Source organism: Lycium barbarum, chromosome 11, assembly GCF_019175385.1.
Source record: "Lycium barbarum isolate Lr01 chromosome 11, ASM1917538v2, whole genome shotgun sequence".
Lineage (NCBI taxonomy): Eukaryota > Viridiplantae > Streptophyta > Magnoliopsida > Solanales > Solanaceae > Lycium > Lycium barbarum.
In genome coordinates this window covers 93,946,329-93,963,764 of record NC_083347.1, presented here as the reverse complement: position 1 = coordinate 93,963,764, position 17,436 = coordinate 93,946,329, and the positions used below count along the sequence as shown (strand labels likewise).

The 17,436-nt window shown below is 34.9% G+C and overlaps 1 protein-coding gene and 1 pseudogene across 2 annotated transcripts in view; both read left to right on the top strand.

The window, feature by feature from the left end:
- Positions 1-10,629, top strand: part of LOC132616864 (agamous-like MADS-box protein MADS2) — a 30,318-nt gene extending 19,689 nt beyond the window's left edge. For both annotated transcript variants that reach the window (XM_060331611.1, XM_060331612.1), the window contains exons 7-8: positions 9,180-9,316; positions 10,326-10,629. In XM_060331611.1, coding sequence (XP_060187594.1) covers positions 9,180-9,316; positions 10,326-10,410 — 222 coding nt within the window. In that variant the 3' untranslated portion in view covers positions 10,411-10,629. The remainder of the gene's footprint in view (positions 1-9,179; positions 9,317-10,325) is intronic.
- Positions 10,630-14,424: 3,795 nt separating this feature from the next.
- On the top strand, positions 14,425-16,896 carry LOC132619989 (F-box/kelch-repeat protein At3g23880-like; annotated as a pseudogene).
- The last annotated feature ends 540 nt before the right edge of the window (positions 16,897-17,436 follow it).

Here is a 17,436-nt window from a genome sequence, read left to right as displayed (position 1 = left end):
CAAAATGACAATCAATGTTGTTTAGTTCATTCATGAAATATGGGGTTACCAGCTATTTGGATAGCTGCTTTGCTATCACAAAAAACCTGTATTAATAGAGAGACTAAAACTTGCAAATCCTTGAGTAATTCTAGCAACCAAACAACTTCTGAAACTGCTGAGGCCATTGACCTGTAATCTGCTTCTGCTGAGCTTTTGCTAACTATATGTTGCTTCTTAAGCTTTCATAAGATTAATGAAATGGCAAATCCTGTAACTGATCTCCTAGTGTTGGGGCAAGCAGGCCAATCTGAGTCACAAAACACAGACATCTCTGTAATAGCATTTCTACTAAGTAATACACCTAGTCTAGGTGACTTCTTCACATATCTAACCACCCTCAAGGCTGCATCCCAATGTGACCTCTTGGGAAGTTGCATGAATTGGCTAAGTATTTGTACTGCAAAGCATATTTCTGGTCTAGTTATAGTCAAATATATCAGCTTTCCAACTAGTTTCTAATAACATCTTGCATCTGTCAAGACTTCATCACCTGTTTTCTGCATTGCTTCATCACCTGTTTTCTTCACTACTTCATCATATTCCACAAAAGTCAACTTTATATTTGCTTCTAATGGTGTAGAAGCTGGCTAGAACCACCTAGGTCAAGCTCAGTAATCAACTCAAGAGCATATTTTCTTTGATTGAGTAGTATTCCATGTTTAGACCTCAACACTTCTATCCCCAAAAAATACTTCAGGATTCCCAAATCTTTCACCTTGAACTGACTATGCAAGTAGCTCTTTGTCTCATTAATAAGATCTGTGTTGTTGCCTGTTATGAGCAAATCATCTACATATATCAGAACTATTATCAGCTTTCTCTTGTCCTTCTCAGTGAACAAAGAATGATCATGAGTACTTTGTGGGTATCCTGCCCTCACCAAGGCAATAGTCAACTTAATGTTCCATTGTCTTGATGCTTGTTTGAGTCCATATAGTGATTTCAATAGGTTGCACACTCTCGTATCCCCTTTCTTGTGAAAATCTTATGGAAGTGACATGTATACTTTCTCATCTAGATCACCTTGGAGAAATGCATTAGTGACATCCATTTGGTATAACTCCCAATCATCTCTGATGACTGTTCTAACAGTAACCATCTTGACTACTGGTGAAAAAGTCTCATGATAGTCCAATCCTTCTCTTTGTGTGTATCCTTTTACTACCAGCCTTGCTTTGTACTTGTCCACCTCACCATTAGCTTTCAACTTGACTTTGTACACCCATTTAGAACTAATAGTATGCTTTCCTGGTGGCAAAGGAATCAGTTCCCATCTGTTGTTTTCTTCCGGTGCATCCACCTCCTTTTGCATTGCCGCTATCCATAAGGGATCACTAGCAACATCTTTGAAGTTCCTAGGTTCCACTGCTGCAGAGAAATATCTCAGATACTCCTGATAAGTGGAAGCAAAATGAGAATATGTAATATGGTTGGAAATAGGATATGAACACTGTCCTCCCGGTTTAGGTGCTATAACATAATCATTATGCCAAGTGGGAAGCTTAATGGTTCTGCTAGGCCTGACATGTTGCGGTTATGCATGTATGATGGGCATCTGATCATCTACTGCTTCATTCTGATGCAGTAAAGGCAACTCCATGTTGTCCTCTGGTGCTAAGGGCATATCTATAAGAACATTTGCATCATCTGTAAGAGCATCCTCTGATGATGTTGCAACATTGTCCTCAGGTGCTATGACATCATTCTCTGGCATGGCAGTATGATCATCAGTAGGAAGAGGTATATTAGGTTGAATAGTGATAGTTGGAGCATGACATGCTTAGCATGATCCTCAGAGATAGATGAGGGAAATGAAGCATTGTCATGGTCCTCATAGCCTCCTTGATCTGAAATACTGTCACTTAAAAACATGTCTTTAACCTGTAAAGTAGTGTTATCATGCTTGAAAGGAAAAATAGAGCCCGTTTGGATTGGCTTATAAGTTGCCTATAAGCTGTTTTCAGTTTTTTTGAGTGTTTGGCTGGCCAGCTTAAAGCCATTTTGTACTTAAAATAAGCCCAAAAAATTAATTGGGTTTGTTTGGCTTAATTTATCTAAAGCAGCTTATAAGCTGCTTTTTTTAAGCCCATCCAAACAGGTTCATAGATTCTCTAAATGTCACATCCCTACTAATGAACATTGTTTTGGAAGCCAAATCATAGAGTCTATATCCCTTTTCAGTTTCTGAATAACCAATAAAAATAGCTTTTCTTGCTCTTTCAACAAATTTGTCATCCGTAGGTAGTCTGCTAGCATAACAAAGACAACTAAAAACTCTTAGGTGATCTAAAGATGGTATTATCCCAAATAGAATTTCATAAGGACTCTTGCCTGCAAGGACTTGTGAAGGCAACTTATTGATCAAATATGTTGTTGTTCTCACGCAATCACCCCAAAAACAAATGGGAACTGTACTTTGAAATCTCAAGGCTCTAGCAACCTCAAGTATATGTCTATGCTTCCTCTCCACAGTTCCATTTTGCTTTGGTGTATAGGGACAACTACTTTGATGAATGATATCATGTGAAGCAAGTAAATCAGTACACTTAGAGTTGAAATTTTTTGTACCATTATCAGACCTTAATACTTTAACAGTGTTGCCAAATTGAGTTTTTATTAGACATTGAAAATCTTGTAATATAGTAACCACTTCACATTTAGATCGTATCAGAAAAATCCAATTATATCTACTAAACTCATCCACAATAGTGACAAACATATGCCTTTTTATCATAAGTAGGTTTCTTATAAGGTCCCCACAAGTCTAAGTGAACTAGTTGGAAACAAGCATCAGTTTTGCTTTCACTAACAGGAAACTTCAACCTATGATGTTTAGCTAATGGACATATTTCACAAAACTCTTGAACATTGTCATCAACCTTAAACTTCAGTGATGTGATGTGATGTGATTCATTGCTTCTACAGAAGGATGGCCTAATCTCATGTGCCAAAGTTGTCCATCTTTATTGTGAGAAACTAAAGAGTTGCTTACTGGTGGTGACTTTATTTGATCAGAATCATGTAGAATGTACAGTCCATCCCTTCTCTACCAATCCCCATTACCTTGGTATTAAAGAATCCCTGAAATACACAGAAATCAGGTTAAAATAACTTGCACACACAGTTCCTTTGTGATTTTTGAGACTGACAACAGGTTGAACTTGAAGTCTGGCACATGCAACACATTTTGAATAGTGTGACCACCTAATATCAAAGCATTTCTTGCATGTGCTATATGGGACTTGTCACTCTTTGGAATTTGTACTATGCTACTTTATTGTGCTCCTAGGCTTCTAAGTGTAATTAGAAGCTTCTTGCTAGTGTAATGTGGTGTGATGCACCTGAGTCTACTATCCATTCATATGCTACAACATTGGCTAAAAAAGAAGAGATACCTGCCATGTTTGCTACAAAGTTGGTAGGTGCAGACTCATCTAGCTTGTGCAACACTTCCTGATATTGCTGTGGTGTGAATAATCTTCCACTTCCATGTTGTGATCCACTTGATTCAACAGTAGTTGAATTGGAAAAGGGCTTGTCTTGAGATGCTTGCCCATTCTTCATCTTGCTTTTGAAATCAGCAGGATAGCCAACAAGTCTGTAACAATCTTGAGTTCCGTGTCCTTTATAACCACATTCTCCACATGGTGGTCCTGACATTGGTCCTTGCATTGGTTTTCTGTATCTGTAACCTTATGTTTTACTGCTGGCATAGTCAATGGCTCTCTATGTGCATCAACCACTCCCAGAGATCTTTGACTCTCTTCTTGTGCGGTTATTGCATATGCTTCATTCACAGTCACACCAGTTTCTTTTGCCAACTGATCACTCCTTATGTTACTATAACTCTCATTTAGTCCCATAAGAAATTGTATTAACCTTTGAGACTTAAGATGATCAGTGTATTGTTTGGATTCTTCCCAACAAGATGGCAAGGTAACCATCACATCCAACTCATCCCACAACTCCTTCATCTTAGTGTAATAATAAGTAACTGAATCATTGCCTTGTTTCAAATTGACAATTGCTGAACACAAATGATAAATGCTCGTAAGGTTAGATCTATCAAATCTCTCTCTAAATTCCTCCCAGATCTGTCTAGCACTAGCAGCATACATAATGCTAGGTATCAATTCACTAGACACACTACTACCCATCCATGACAATACTATTGCATCATATTTTTCCCATAACTCTTCTAATTCACCTTTGTACTTACTTTTTATGCAAGTTCCATTTATGAATCAAAGCTTACCTTTTCCCCTTAAAGATAACTTCATTGATCTACTACATAATGTATAATTTTTTGGTCTTTTAAGTTTTGTTGGAATCAAAACAAGTCCAGGAACATCAGATGGTTGTAGATACAAAGGATGATGGTGATCGATTGTTGCTTCTCCTGCAAAGTTTGCGCTTTCTGCCATGTTTGAGCTTTCTTCAAGCTTTGAATTGTTGTTCTCCAATTGAGTTTTATTGATTCAGATAGTGATAGTATACTACCTGCTCTGATACCATATAAAATTATCGAGATCAGTTCATAAGATGAACTTGAAGTTCATAAATAGTGAACCGAGATTGAGAGAATTAACTTGGAAGAGAAGAAAGGAATTTTGTTATTCATTCAATTGAGTTAGTTACAAATGAGTGTGATATATGTAGTGGTGAAGTGAGATGCCAACTGCACACAGCTGGAAACTCACCACACGTGAACATCACAACAAACTAACCGACTATAACTAACTTTTGAACTAATAAGTGCACTCCCTGATATACACTCATGGTCGCTCAAAATGCCAACCTGAATTCTTTCCATTTTTAAACCTAAAGTAGACAACATTAAGTTTGTCCATTCTCAGGGGTCATTTAGTGACATCTGCTACCTCTTCTTCTCTTGGATATGTTTCGTCAATATCTCCGAAAGTAGCATATCTTGCGAGAGAGGATTGAGCTATAACATTTGCTTCCCTGCAACAGCGCATGATTTTCCAATCCCTGTCTTATTTTCTTCTAGCTGTTGTTGATTGACTTTTAAGTGTGAATCCTTTTGATCATACTCAGCACCACTAAGCTGTCTATTTCCAGAATGATGGAGAGTTAGTGTTATTGAGACCAATCAATGTCATGTACGGCTGCTTGCAATTTACAAGAGTTGTTAGCAGAAAATTGGGTACGGAGATTTAGCAAATGCCATTAACATCCCCCCATTTTCTTTCCTAACAATTCCTCCTATTCCAGCCAACCCACGTCTAACCATGAAGCTGCGATCAGTATTTAACTTCAAATTATTGCCTTGAGGTCTTGTCCATTGGACCAAGATGCTATCGATCTTTGGTTAGTAATTTTCAGCAAGTAGTCCATCCCCAGCGAGTGTCCATTCTACTGAACTTCTTGGAAATAGCCACCTGCACATTAAACAAAAGTACCACGGATGATAAAACTACATTAGTATAAATAGCCCAAAGTATGACGGATGATAAAACTAAGATATTTCATATAATTAGTTTCTCGGCACGTGCGTTGCACGTGTATACCATGTCATGTAGTACATGTTGTTATAAAACAGTATCAATAATGTTAAGATGAAATTTTGAGTAAATAATTATACATGAAAAGAATAAAGTACAAGTTTCTGTGAATGATTAATATAGATTGTCGTACGATCGAGATTAAGATGATTGGATATCATTTGAACCTACAAAGATGTGCAATCAAAGTTAAATTAGATATATGCGACTTTCTTAATTATTTTGATAATATGAGGTACAAACATGTAATTAAGTACATATCTCACCTAATACTTTCTTATGGACGATATTCCTGGCACATGTTCCTTTCAGCTGTTCGGTCAATCTGTCATAACTAAATGTCTTATTGTAGACATTAATATCCCTCTTAAGAATGCAATGTAAAGTTGTTCATCTAGAAGAAAGAGAACACAATGAAAAATGGGGGAAGGGTGTACTAATATCTTGGCTTTCTTGAAATTTTCCATTTGGTTTAAACTTACCAATTCTCTTTTTTTGTATCATCATCTTGTTGTGATTCTTTTGAGCATTCATCCAATTTCCTCTTCAATACTTTGTTAATATGTCGGATTTGTAAATTACATCTCAACCCAAGATCCAATGTGTTATGCCACCTAATACATATGCACTTAAATAGTAGAGTAGTATTAATTTAATACATAATATCAAACCATACACGTCTACACCTTTTTGTGAACGTGCACATCATTTTATTCAGGTGTACTACAAACAATTTCTTGCCTGACTGGCAAAACATCACAGAAATTAAAAGTAGCGCAATACATAACTATTAGCCTGAAAAGAATACCATTATATGGAAATAGTGCATTGTTAAAGATTAAAAGTGAAAGAACGCATACATTCACCAAGACACTGAATCTTTTGTCCAATTTAGCAGTCATGCATGTGGAGAGCCTTAGAATGGAAATGAGGACGACCCACAAACATGAGGATTCTGCGTTGTAGTTTTTTCAAGTCTTGTGTGATATCAGATCTCCTGTTCATTTGCAAAACCAAGTTTAGAGAGATATAATTTTGTAACTATTCGAAGCAACACATTGTTATCTATATTTTATGCGGTGAGATCAAGTTTCCTACCTATCAATAGCTTGCAGAAACCATAAAATATTTATGATCTGCCTCTAATCTAACAATTGAAATGACAACAAAAACACCATGTACAATAATTATAAAAAATCAAGATCTACAAAGCAATAATCTAAATTAATAGAAGACGAATCAAATTGACTAATTTCTATAAACTAACTACCAGAGGATATGCAATTACTCTTCTGCATGCTTGTTGTATCTGGTTCTAGAGTTTTTGCAGTGCCACAAACCTCCTGATCAGTTGGAAAAAAGCAATTGAAATGAGAAAACGAAAATAAATAGAAGAACACCACATGTAACTTGCTGAAGTGCATATTTACTTTTGCATCAAAGTTACATTGCACAGTTGTTGAAAATTACATTTGCCAGACAGTATATCTACGAGCACCATCTTGTTAAATAGCAACAAGCTGCTTCTTTCATACACCTCTAGAAATTATTAATGATTATCAAGCACAAATATTACTCCAATTTCACCTGAAGGAACTCAATTTTACAAAACAAAAACTTTTTTTCAACAAATCTTATCTTCCTTCAAACCAAAGCCATCTGGGTAATGACACAACTAATCCTATTTGAATTTTATGATATGGTAATCAAACCTCTATACCCAACGTTTAAAAAGACTATATTAAGAGATATGCATACGATGGCTTTAAATCCTAAAAGTGTCTCAATATTACATTGCAGAGATGTATAAAAATTAGGTAAATACCTAAACACCCACCTAAACTTGACACGTTTTATTCAAATCCCTATGTTTGGTCCTAAGTGCCCCCTTGTACTTGATTTTTATTTACAAGCGTTATCCCCTCAAACAATAACTGGTCTTAATTAGCCCTCTATTTGGCTTTCCTACAATCCAAGTAATTTGAAATGGCAATTAGCGTGTGAGAGTGTAAAATAACAGCCACGTCATATTAATCTGATGTATTATAAAAAAATAATCTAAAATACCATTTCATTTTATATTCAGTCATTCCAATGGCTATTTCTTATCTCCTCCCATATATATTCTCTATTCCTCCATTAAAATATAGCTACTAAGTTTCTTCTTTTACCATTTTTCTTTTGAGGGGGTAAAATTATGGAAAAATCATACACGACCAAGTATAGTTTTAGGTGGATCTGAATAAAACACGTCAAGTTTAGGGGGGTCTTTAAGTATTTTGCCTCAAAAATACATATGCTTGATACTCCCTCCGGTCTAAAATAATTGAGGTTTTAAGATGGGATATATGGATTAAGGAATTCACTCCTAACATTTAAGAGGGTTTTGACTAATATATCCTTAATTATTATTTTCTTCACTTTTTAGGTTGACATAATTATTATGGGATATGGAAATGTGGAAAATTTGGAAAAGAGAACTAAATACTTTCTTGATTTTGTGAAACATCAATTATTTTGACCAACTTTTAAAATTCAGACCTCAATTATTTTGGACCGGTGGGAGTAGTATTTATGAGCAACTTCTTGAATTGTCTAGTTAGAGAAGAAAAAATGAAATTTAGAGGAGTTTCAATTCATAAAGTATGATATATATATATATAGACATATATGAAATTGGTGGCACAATACTTTTGTAAATTGAGACTCTAACATTGCAAAAGACTGCAATGGAAATCATGTTGTGGTCAAGAATTAAATTCTATGGTACAAGTCACTATTTTTGTATTCTAGAAACCTTTCCAACCAATTAACCAAGATATTGTACCTCTTTATCTCCAATAACATGATTAGATGATGTGTTAGAGTAAGAAAATCCAACGTCACCTGGGGACTCCAAGAAGATAATGTTTGGCACCGCTTTGTTAATTAACAACTTATAATTTTGATCATAGTTAACCGTTAATGTAAATCATGAAAAAAATTATAAGTTGCTTAATTACAGTTGTTCCATGCATGTACATTTTGTGCAAGAGTTTTACCACCTCTATTGACTCTGAATGGACACATCTCTTTGAATGCCCCAATTCTTAAGAGAAAATGGAAAATCGCACTCCAAACAGTAGCAAAAATGATAGCCAAGAAGAAATAGCAAAAATTGATAACTTAAGTAGAAAAAAAAAAATTGAAGTGGTTTGCATGAGGAAGTTTTCATTGGATGGTTGGAGACATAAATCCATAATTTTGATTCGGCATGATAAAACTTTTCAGAAGCAGCACATCCATTTGGGAAGTGTGGGGTGGGGCTGTGTGTTCGCTATTTTTTTTAGTTATTAAGTTTTTTTTTTTTTTTGTAAGTTAGTAAGGTGATTAGGTTTTTAAGAAGGGTATTTATGTAATTTAACTTTCAAGTTAGTGAGTTCATGTAATATAATATAGATTGAGGGGTATTTTTTTAATTGTTTTTACCTTTTTTCCTGTAGTGCATTGCTCCTGTTTCTTTCAATTTCCGTGTTTCATTCCTTTTATGCTCCAAATAATTCATCAATTCTACCTTCTATCTAATCATAATGTCTTATGCGTGGATCTTCATCACGCTGCAATGATTAATAGGTGGAAGAAATTTATGCTGAGAACAAAATTCACCAAAACTGGGGAGGTGGTGAGCAGAGTGGGAATTACTGCCAGCAGCATACTCAAACTCAGGGTTTCTTTCACCCTTTGGAATCCAACTCTACCTTGCAAATAGGGTAAGCTTTTGATAAACTATACTCATATATTACTCCTAGATTGTGTTGCAGTAGTTTTAACTATGTAGAGGGACTGATGTGTATTGAAAGTAGAAAGTGTTCATCTACTATGATTTTTTACTCGAATTATATATTCGGTTTAAAAAAAGCTTTAAAATATGTATTAATGCTAAATTTATATATTATCAAAACACAAGGATATAGATTGACAGGGTGCTCAACCGTCTACTGTTTGTGGAACCAAACATTACTCCCTTCGTCTATTTTTACTTGTCCATTATACTAATAATATATGTTCATTTTTACTTGTGTAGTTTGGAAGATCAAGAGATAATTTATCATTTTATATCTATTTTATCCTTATTATTAAGTATTATATTTATTTTCAATTCATTTCCCAACATATAATAATTGGCGGTGATATAGTAAAATTATCATTTTATTTATTATTTCTTAAATAGTATGTCAAGTCAGGTAAACATGAATGGGGGGAGTATTTATTTATATAGGAAACTAGTAATGCATAGAATTATTTTGATGTAGCAGCCAATATCAATAGCAATTCTAGATAGTTGAGCACACATGATTTGAAGTCTTGTATTCATCACTCTAAAAACAATAACAGTGGGTGTTATGATACTGACATTCACTCACTTAAAAACTTGACTGCACGGCTATCTACATATCCTTGATTCCAAATGATTTTCAAGTACTTATCTACTGATAGTATAAAAGATTATTTCTACTATCCGTAATGTAATTTAACCTATCATAGTATAGGTTAGTTTTTACTTATTTTCACAAAGGTATCATTAATGTTTATTATAAAGATTTACATATAATTATCTTATAAACAATTTAATTAAATAAATATCTTTTACAATAGCAGGAGCAACCTCAATTGCCGTACTCAGGCGCCGATCTCAAGAAGCTTCTGGAATGTTTAATTTGTATGGCCTCGTGATGAGAATATTTTGTATGACATAAACCATTCTTTTATTTATTGTAGGTATGATCAAGCTAGTTCAAGCCAAATAACAGTTGTAACCAGTGGCCAAAACGTCAGTGGTATAATCCCAGGTTGGATGCTGTGAACGCCACGCCGGTATTAAGCATGTAATATCATAAGCAAATAAATGCAGTTTATTCAACTATTTGAGGACAGTAAAACTTTTCTCTTACTGTAATTTTTTATTTATTTAACGTAGCTGATAATACCATAGTGAATGGCGACACCAGTTTAAAAGATATGTTTCTTACATGTTGTTCTACGATGTTTTATTAACCATATGTGATTTGGAATATTTTTGTGACACTCTCTGGCAATTAGAAGTGAATGTGTGACACTTTATTAGAGTGGCATATTACTTTTTGTATTTAACTCATCCTTGCAATACATCGATAATTGATCATGGTCCTTTTGACCCTTTTTTTATTTTTTTTATTTAAGACCCACTAAGCCATGCTTAGTGTGATGTATTTTATTAATAATAAATAAGGTCCAAAAGTCCATTTAGGACCAAACAGCCCATAAGTTCCGACAAAAGGAAACATCAAACAAAATCAGCAAAAACAATCTAAACCCTACTCCTCCCTTCAACTTATCTTCCTTGTTGACTGCCAATTCATCGTCTTCAAGCTCCAAATCTGGTGCTAGCAGCCCTCATTGATGAAGATATCTTAAGATTTCAGCTTGATAAGCTCTAATTTGCTCAGGTACGACTGATTTCCACCATTTGCCTTCTCTATGTTGAACTGATAGATCCGCCATGAAACTCACTTAAAGAAATTGAATTTGTAATAGATCTTAAAATAAAAACCTGTTATTATCTTGATTCCAGCTCTGTTTGATGTACCTCATCTTGCTTTGAATTTGGTGAATCCTAGTTTTGTGATGAATATCTCAGCTTGTGAGGGCTGAAATATATGTTTTCCTCATTTGTATGCTTATAGATATTGCTTATAATGTCTAAGTAGCACTTAATAGCCTTTGGTTGACCCCATTTATATGCCCCTCAAAGCTCTCACCAAGGACATGGTTAACAACCACCAGGAGTATGCCTCCAGACTCTAAAGTGGACTAACTAAAACAATATGTAGCAATAACTATGTACTTTCCATGAGGAGAATCATAAGCTCATAGGATCCCAAATTTCTCTCAATTCAAACTCAAAATTCCCTCTGGAAGTGTTGTGATTTCTAATCTTCATATATTGTTTGGGTCCTCTATTCCTAGCATTTCTGATTCTCAAATTGGGTACCTGATGCTTGTCCAGGTTGAGAATTTTTTTTCCTGCACCAGGCAACTCAGAAAAGCTATAAAATTTTGATGTACCTGCAAAATCAAAAGCAATGTTAGATAAAAAAATCAGCCAGACTATTTCCCTCCCTGTAGGTATGTTGTATTATCACATTAAAGTTCTCCACTGCTTTCTTGATTCTCCCAACATCTGTGATAATACACCATGGTGCTTGCCATACTCCTTCAATGATATTCTTTAGCAACAATGAACCAGTCTCCAAGATTAGGGGATGGATCTCCTATTCCACACAATATATCAAACCCTCCAGAATTCCTCTAGCTTCAGCCACTACGTTGGTTGTATTGCCTATCTCTGCACATTGTGCATAAACCAAGTCTCCTTCCCAATTTCTTACACAAAAGCCATAGGAACTAGGTTCTGGATTTCCCCTTGAAGTCCCATCTGTGTTGCATTTAAACCACCTATTATAAGGGAATTTCCAGTGCACAATCTTGGAAATTATAGAGGGATTATTATTCTCCAGAAAATCAATTTATGTGATATAATTTAATTAAGTACCGAGTTTAAGAAAGAAATGAACACTTTTAAAATTTGTGGTCTAAAATAAGTCATAGATATTTGTATGATTGTAAATCATTTCATTAAGGTTAAAATAAAAAGTTTTAAGTTAATGTATTTCTAAATATAGAAATGTATCATTCTGTTTGAGACAGACTCAAAGGAAAGTGTATCACATAAATTGGAACGGAAGACATATGTATATATAACTTTATTTTTGGATCGGATGTATCACAAAGCTTATATTTTGAGAAGAAAGTGGTGAAGATTTTCAAAAAATTGCACGGATTGCCCTTCATATGGATTGGTCTTTAATTTTTTCCCCTACTTCTCATTTAATGAAAATTTGTGGGTCAAAGTACCCTTATTCGCGTGTCTACGAAACCAGAGTTTCGGGTTCGAACCTCAGCAGAGTTTAAAAAAAAAAAAAACTATTTCGCAAGATAGGATTTTCATAGAAACTATGCCTTAAGGCATAGTTCTGTAGGATAACTTAATTTCTACAGAACTATGCCTTAAGGCATAATTTTATCCCGAATAGGCATAGTTTGCTATGAAACCTTGTCTTGCGATTTTTTTTTTAGCTCTGTCGGACATAACTTTACCTCGAATAGGCATAATTTGCTATGAAATTTTGCCTTGCATTTTTTTTTACTCTGCTGGGGTTCGAACTAGAATGTCAGGATATTTTCGGCCACTTTCGAAGGGAAAAAAATTAAAGACCTGCAATTTGAGGGCCAAAATTAAAGACCGCCCCGAAACAAGGGCATTCCTGCCAATTGCCCGAAAATTTTCCTAACTGGTTGGGTCGGGTAAGATTTTGATGTTTTTGTTGGGCTTACATGACTTGTTATGGGTGATCAAAAGGATTCGTCCCAATTTTTATATGGGAAATCTATATGGCGTGACAAACTAGTAGTAGGTAATTATAATTAGTAGTTGTAGTTTGCATTAATTACTTCTCATAGCTAAAAGTTATATGTTAATGACACTTATTAGCTATTAAGGTAAAATACATAACTCTCTCCTCCTCCTCTCTCTCTTTCTCTAACTCTGCTCTCTCTCTCGCTTTCTCTCTCTCTCTCTCTCTCTCTCTCTCTCTCTCTTTGTCTAACGTCTGCTCTCTTTCTCTCTCTCTCTCTAACGTCTAGTTTTGTCTTACTCTCCATCTTCTCCGGCGAGTCTAACAGCCGCCGCAGCCGCCGTTGCCGTCGAATCTAACCCTAGGGTTTTGGATTGTTAACAGCTCGTTTGATTTTTGTATGGATCTGTGTTGATTTGAATGGATACAACGTCGTCTTCTTCATCAATGGCAGAATACACTCGATAAATTGATAGGACAATCGTTTTGCAACCGATATTACTGTTTCTCTTTATCAATTTTTGTTCTTTATAAATTGTTTTTTTTTTTTTGGCCTGAAAAGATATTTATATTAGTAGTACGATGCCGAATTCTAATATTTCATAATAAATCTCTAGCATGTTTAGTTTCTGACTTTCTAAAAGCTTCTGTTACTTCTAAGGGCTAAAATCAGACATTTGATTAAATTCATGGTTAAATATGTTTTGTCTAAGTAGGTGTTTGGCCATGCAATTGAAATCATGATTTTATATTTTGATTTCAAATCAGCATTTGTTTATGAAATTTCTTCAAAATTTTAACTTCAACTTCGTATCATGATTTCAAATCCCAAATTCTCCAAAAAGTGGATTTGGGATTTCAAATCATGATTTCAATTTTTTTTTTTTTTAATGTAAAACTTGACCCATAAGTTTATATTTTGTGAAAAGAAACTCATCATTTTATATTCGGAAAAGAGCCAAATATACCCTTCGTTATACTTTGGGTCTAAATATACACCTTCAGTTATACTATTGACTCAAATATACCCTTCATCCGTTAAAATTGTCCACCTTGGACATCCTATCCTATGTGGCAGTGAGACCTGATGAGGTGGATGCCACATGGCATTACCACCTCATCACCCCTAACCCATTTTACTCTTCCCCTCTTCCATCACTAAAATTTCCACCCCTCCACCACCATGGCCACCATATACATACCGCCATATACTCCAAGCTCTATGGAATCATCCTGCTGGCCCAAAGACCAGTGAGATTTTTTTTTGTTTTGTTATTTTTTAAATTTTTTTATTATTAATTGTACGCTTTGCTTAGGTTTAAATCTACTTTTTAAACCTTTTGAAATACATGATTATAATCGCAGCTTGAATTAATTAACAATTCTTCTGGAAAATCAAATATTTTTGTTGGGTGCGTGTGTCAATGGCGCCGGTCAAAAAAGTATGAACTCAGTCAATAGATTTTTTTTTTTGTGAGTCTACATTCTAGTACAATGGTTTTACATTACAATTACGTTAAGGCCATTGTTGATTAAAGACTAATGCCGCTCAACTAATTTTTCTAGAGCTATAAGTATATGGTGGTTATGGTGTTAGAGGTGGTGGAAATTTTAGTGGTGGAAGAGGGGAAGAGTAAAATGGGTTAGGGGTGATGAGGTGGTAATGCCACGTGGCATCCACCTCATCCAATGTCACTGCCGCGTAGGATAGGATGTCCAAGGTGAACAATTTTAATGGATGAAGAGTATATTTGAGCCAATCGTATAACTGCAGGGGTATATTTGGACCCAAAGTATAACCAAGGGTATATTTGGCCCTTTTCCATTTTATATTTTCTAAAAAAAAAAAACTCTCATGTTTGACATGAAGAGATTGTTTTTTTTTCTTCTTTTTTTTCAAAATTGTTTTTTTATTACATAGCGGGGGAGGGGTTGGGGAAATAGGGGAGGGGATTACAATGTGGGGATTTGAATCCTCACCAACAGGGTGAGAGTTCATGTAGTCAACCAACTGAGCTATTAGATCCCTACACGTGAAGAGATTGTTCGTACCATGTGGAAGGATTATATGAAAGAATAGCTAGTCACTACTATTGTTGATTTTTTAAAGTAAATCTTTGTAAAATTATATGTATTTGAAAGTTTGTAATGACATGTAATCGCGAGCATTTATTTATCAAAAGAATATGAAGATACGTAATTTATTAATGTAGCTTCTTGGGATATTCCGATACCTTGTTTATGATCTATGGCTTTCTCATTTGATAAAATTATATAAGTGTTCGGATTTTTTTTTTATAGTTTTCACAAATTGTGGGGTTTTCATATTTATGAGAAAAAATACAACGTAAAAAAATCCTAATTGGATAAAATTTCAATTTCAAATCAACATAATTTCAAATCATGTCCAAATAAGCCCTAATAGTACAGGGACCAAAACAACAACATTTAATTGCACGGTTTTCCCTTCAACTAAACTGGTCGTTAATTTATGTCCCTCAAATGTGTTGTTCTTTAATTTTTGTCCTTCAAAATCGAAATTATGTCTAGCAGGACGTAAATTCTTTAAGGAAGCTGACATAACTTGTGGATAATTAGATTTTGAAGCAAGAAAAAATTAAAGACTAACACAAAATAGGGACAGTGGTGCAAATGGTCCAAACAACAATTGTGAGCTAAACTTGAGCTTTCACAATAACTAGGGAAACACATTAAACCTCGTAGAGTCTTTGTCTCTACTCCATAGCAAAATCCCAACTCCAAGAGTTCTAAGTTTTGCCAAAACGGAGCAAACCCACAAACCAAGATTCAGTTTTGCCAATGCCAACCTTCCTATAGATCTCATCACTGAAATCTTGTTAAAGCTTCTTGTGAAATCCCTCTTGCAATTCAGGTCTGTTTCAAAATCATGGCTTTCCTTAATCTCTAGCCCTGAATTTGTGAAGACCCATTTTTTATTATCCGCTTGTAATAAGAACTACACCCACCATGGAGTTATGGTTAAGGTTTCTGATGATAACCACGATGTCAAGGACTACATTCACTTAGTGCTTTACTTTGCGATTCTGTAACTGAGGCATTTGACTTGGATTATCCCGATAAAGATCCCGATGGTTACCCTTGTCTTGTGGGTTCTGTTAATGAAATGATTTGTCTTTCCATCAATCTATTACACAAACTAGATGACTTGTTTCTATGGAATCCATCAATTAAAAAATATAAGAAGTTGCCTAGCTATAGACTCAATCTAAGCCGCCATTACCATGCGGATGAACCTGTTGATTTCAAATTTGGTTTTGTATATGATGAGTTGCAAGATAATTACAAGGTAGTGGGTGTTTTCCCTATTCATAGATATGGATGCCTATGTCGTGTTAAGGTCAAAATATATAGTCTAAAGGGTAATTCTCAGAGACGTGTTAATGATTTTCAAGGTATTGGATGCTTATGCTAAGTTTGTGAATGGGAAGCTTCATTGGCTTAACAAGAAATGGAACATCATTTCTATTAATTTGGCTGATGAGAAATAGGCAGAGGTAGAGTAACCCTGTTGTTTTAAAGGATGTGGATTTTTGCTGCTAGGAGTGTTTGGGAGTGATCTCTCTGTGTTTTGTAATTACACATGGACTCATGTAGATGTTTGGGTTATGAAGGAGTATGGGGTAAAGGAATCTTGGACCAAGATGTTTATTATTAAGTCTCCTGAAGATTCTACCTAACATATATGTAATCCCACCATTTTAATGTCAAATGAAGGTGAAATTTTGCTTCAGTTTGGATCACATTTCACAAAATACAATCCAAAGAATGACTAGATTAGATATCTAGATGTCACTAACTTAGCTCAATGTCTTGAGGTGGAAATCTATGTCAAGAGCCTAGTTTGTCCCTTTTAACAGAAGAAACCACAATGCACCTGTCACGACCTAATTTGCCTAAGCCGTGTGGGCACTTACCTCTCCATACCTCGGTCAGCGAACCCTTAACCCAACTATAATTAAAACATAAATAACTTAAATTAAGCAACGGAATAGCATAAATACGTAAGTCTCACGATATATATATATATATATATATATATATATATATATATATATATATATATATATTATATATATAGTAGAATGGTGCGGAATAACAATAACACCTCCAGGGTTTAGTCTGAGTAATACAAGAGCAATCTAAGAGGGAAATAATACAAGTCTGGGATAATAATACATAAAGTGTCTATGTTTTTGAATAGAATAGGACATAAAGATAGAAAAGTCTTCAAGGAAACGAACGACCATGCTCACCCGGGAAACTCAATGATAATGCTGAAGCAACTGTCAGCCACGTGTAATAGAAGCGGATCCAACCTGATACTCAACATTCATAAAGGAATGCAGCAAGTGCAGGTCAGTACAAAACAACAGTATTGGTAGGCATCATCGACC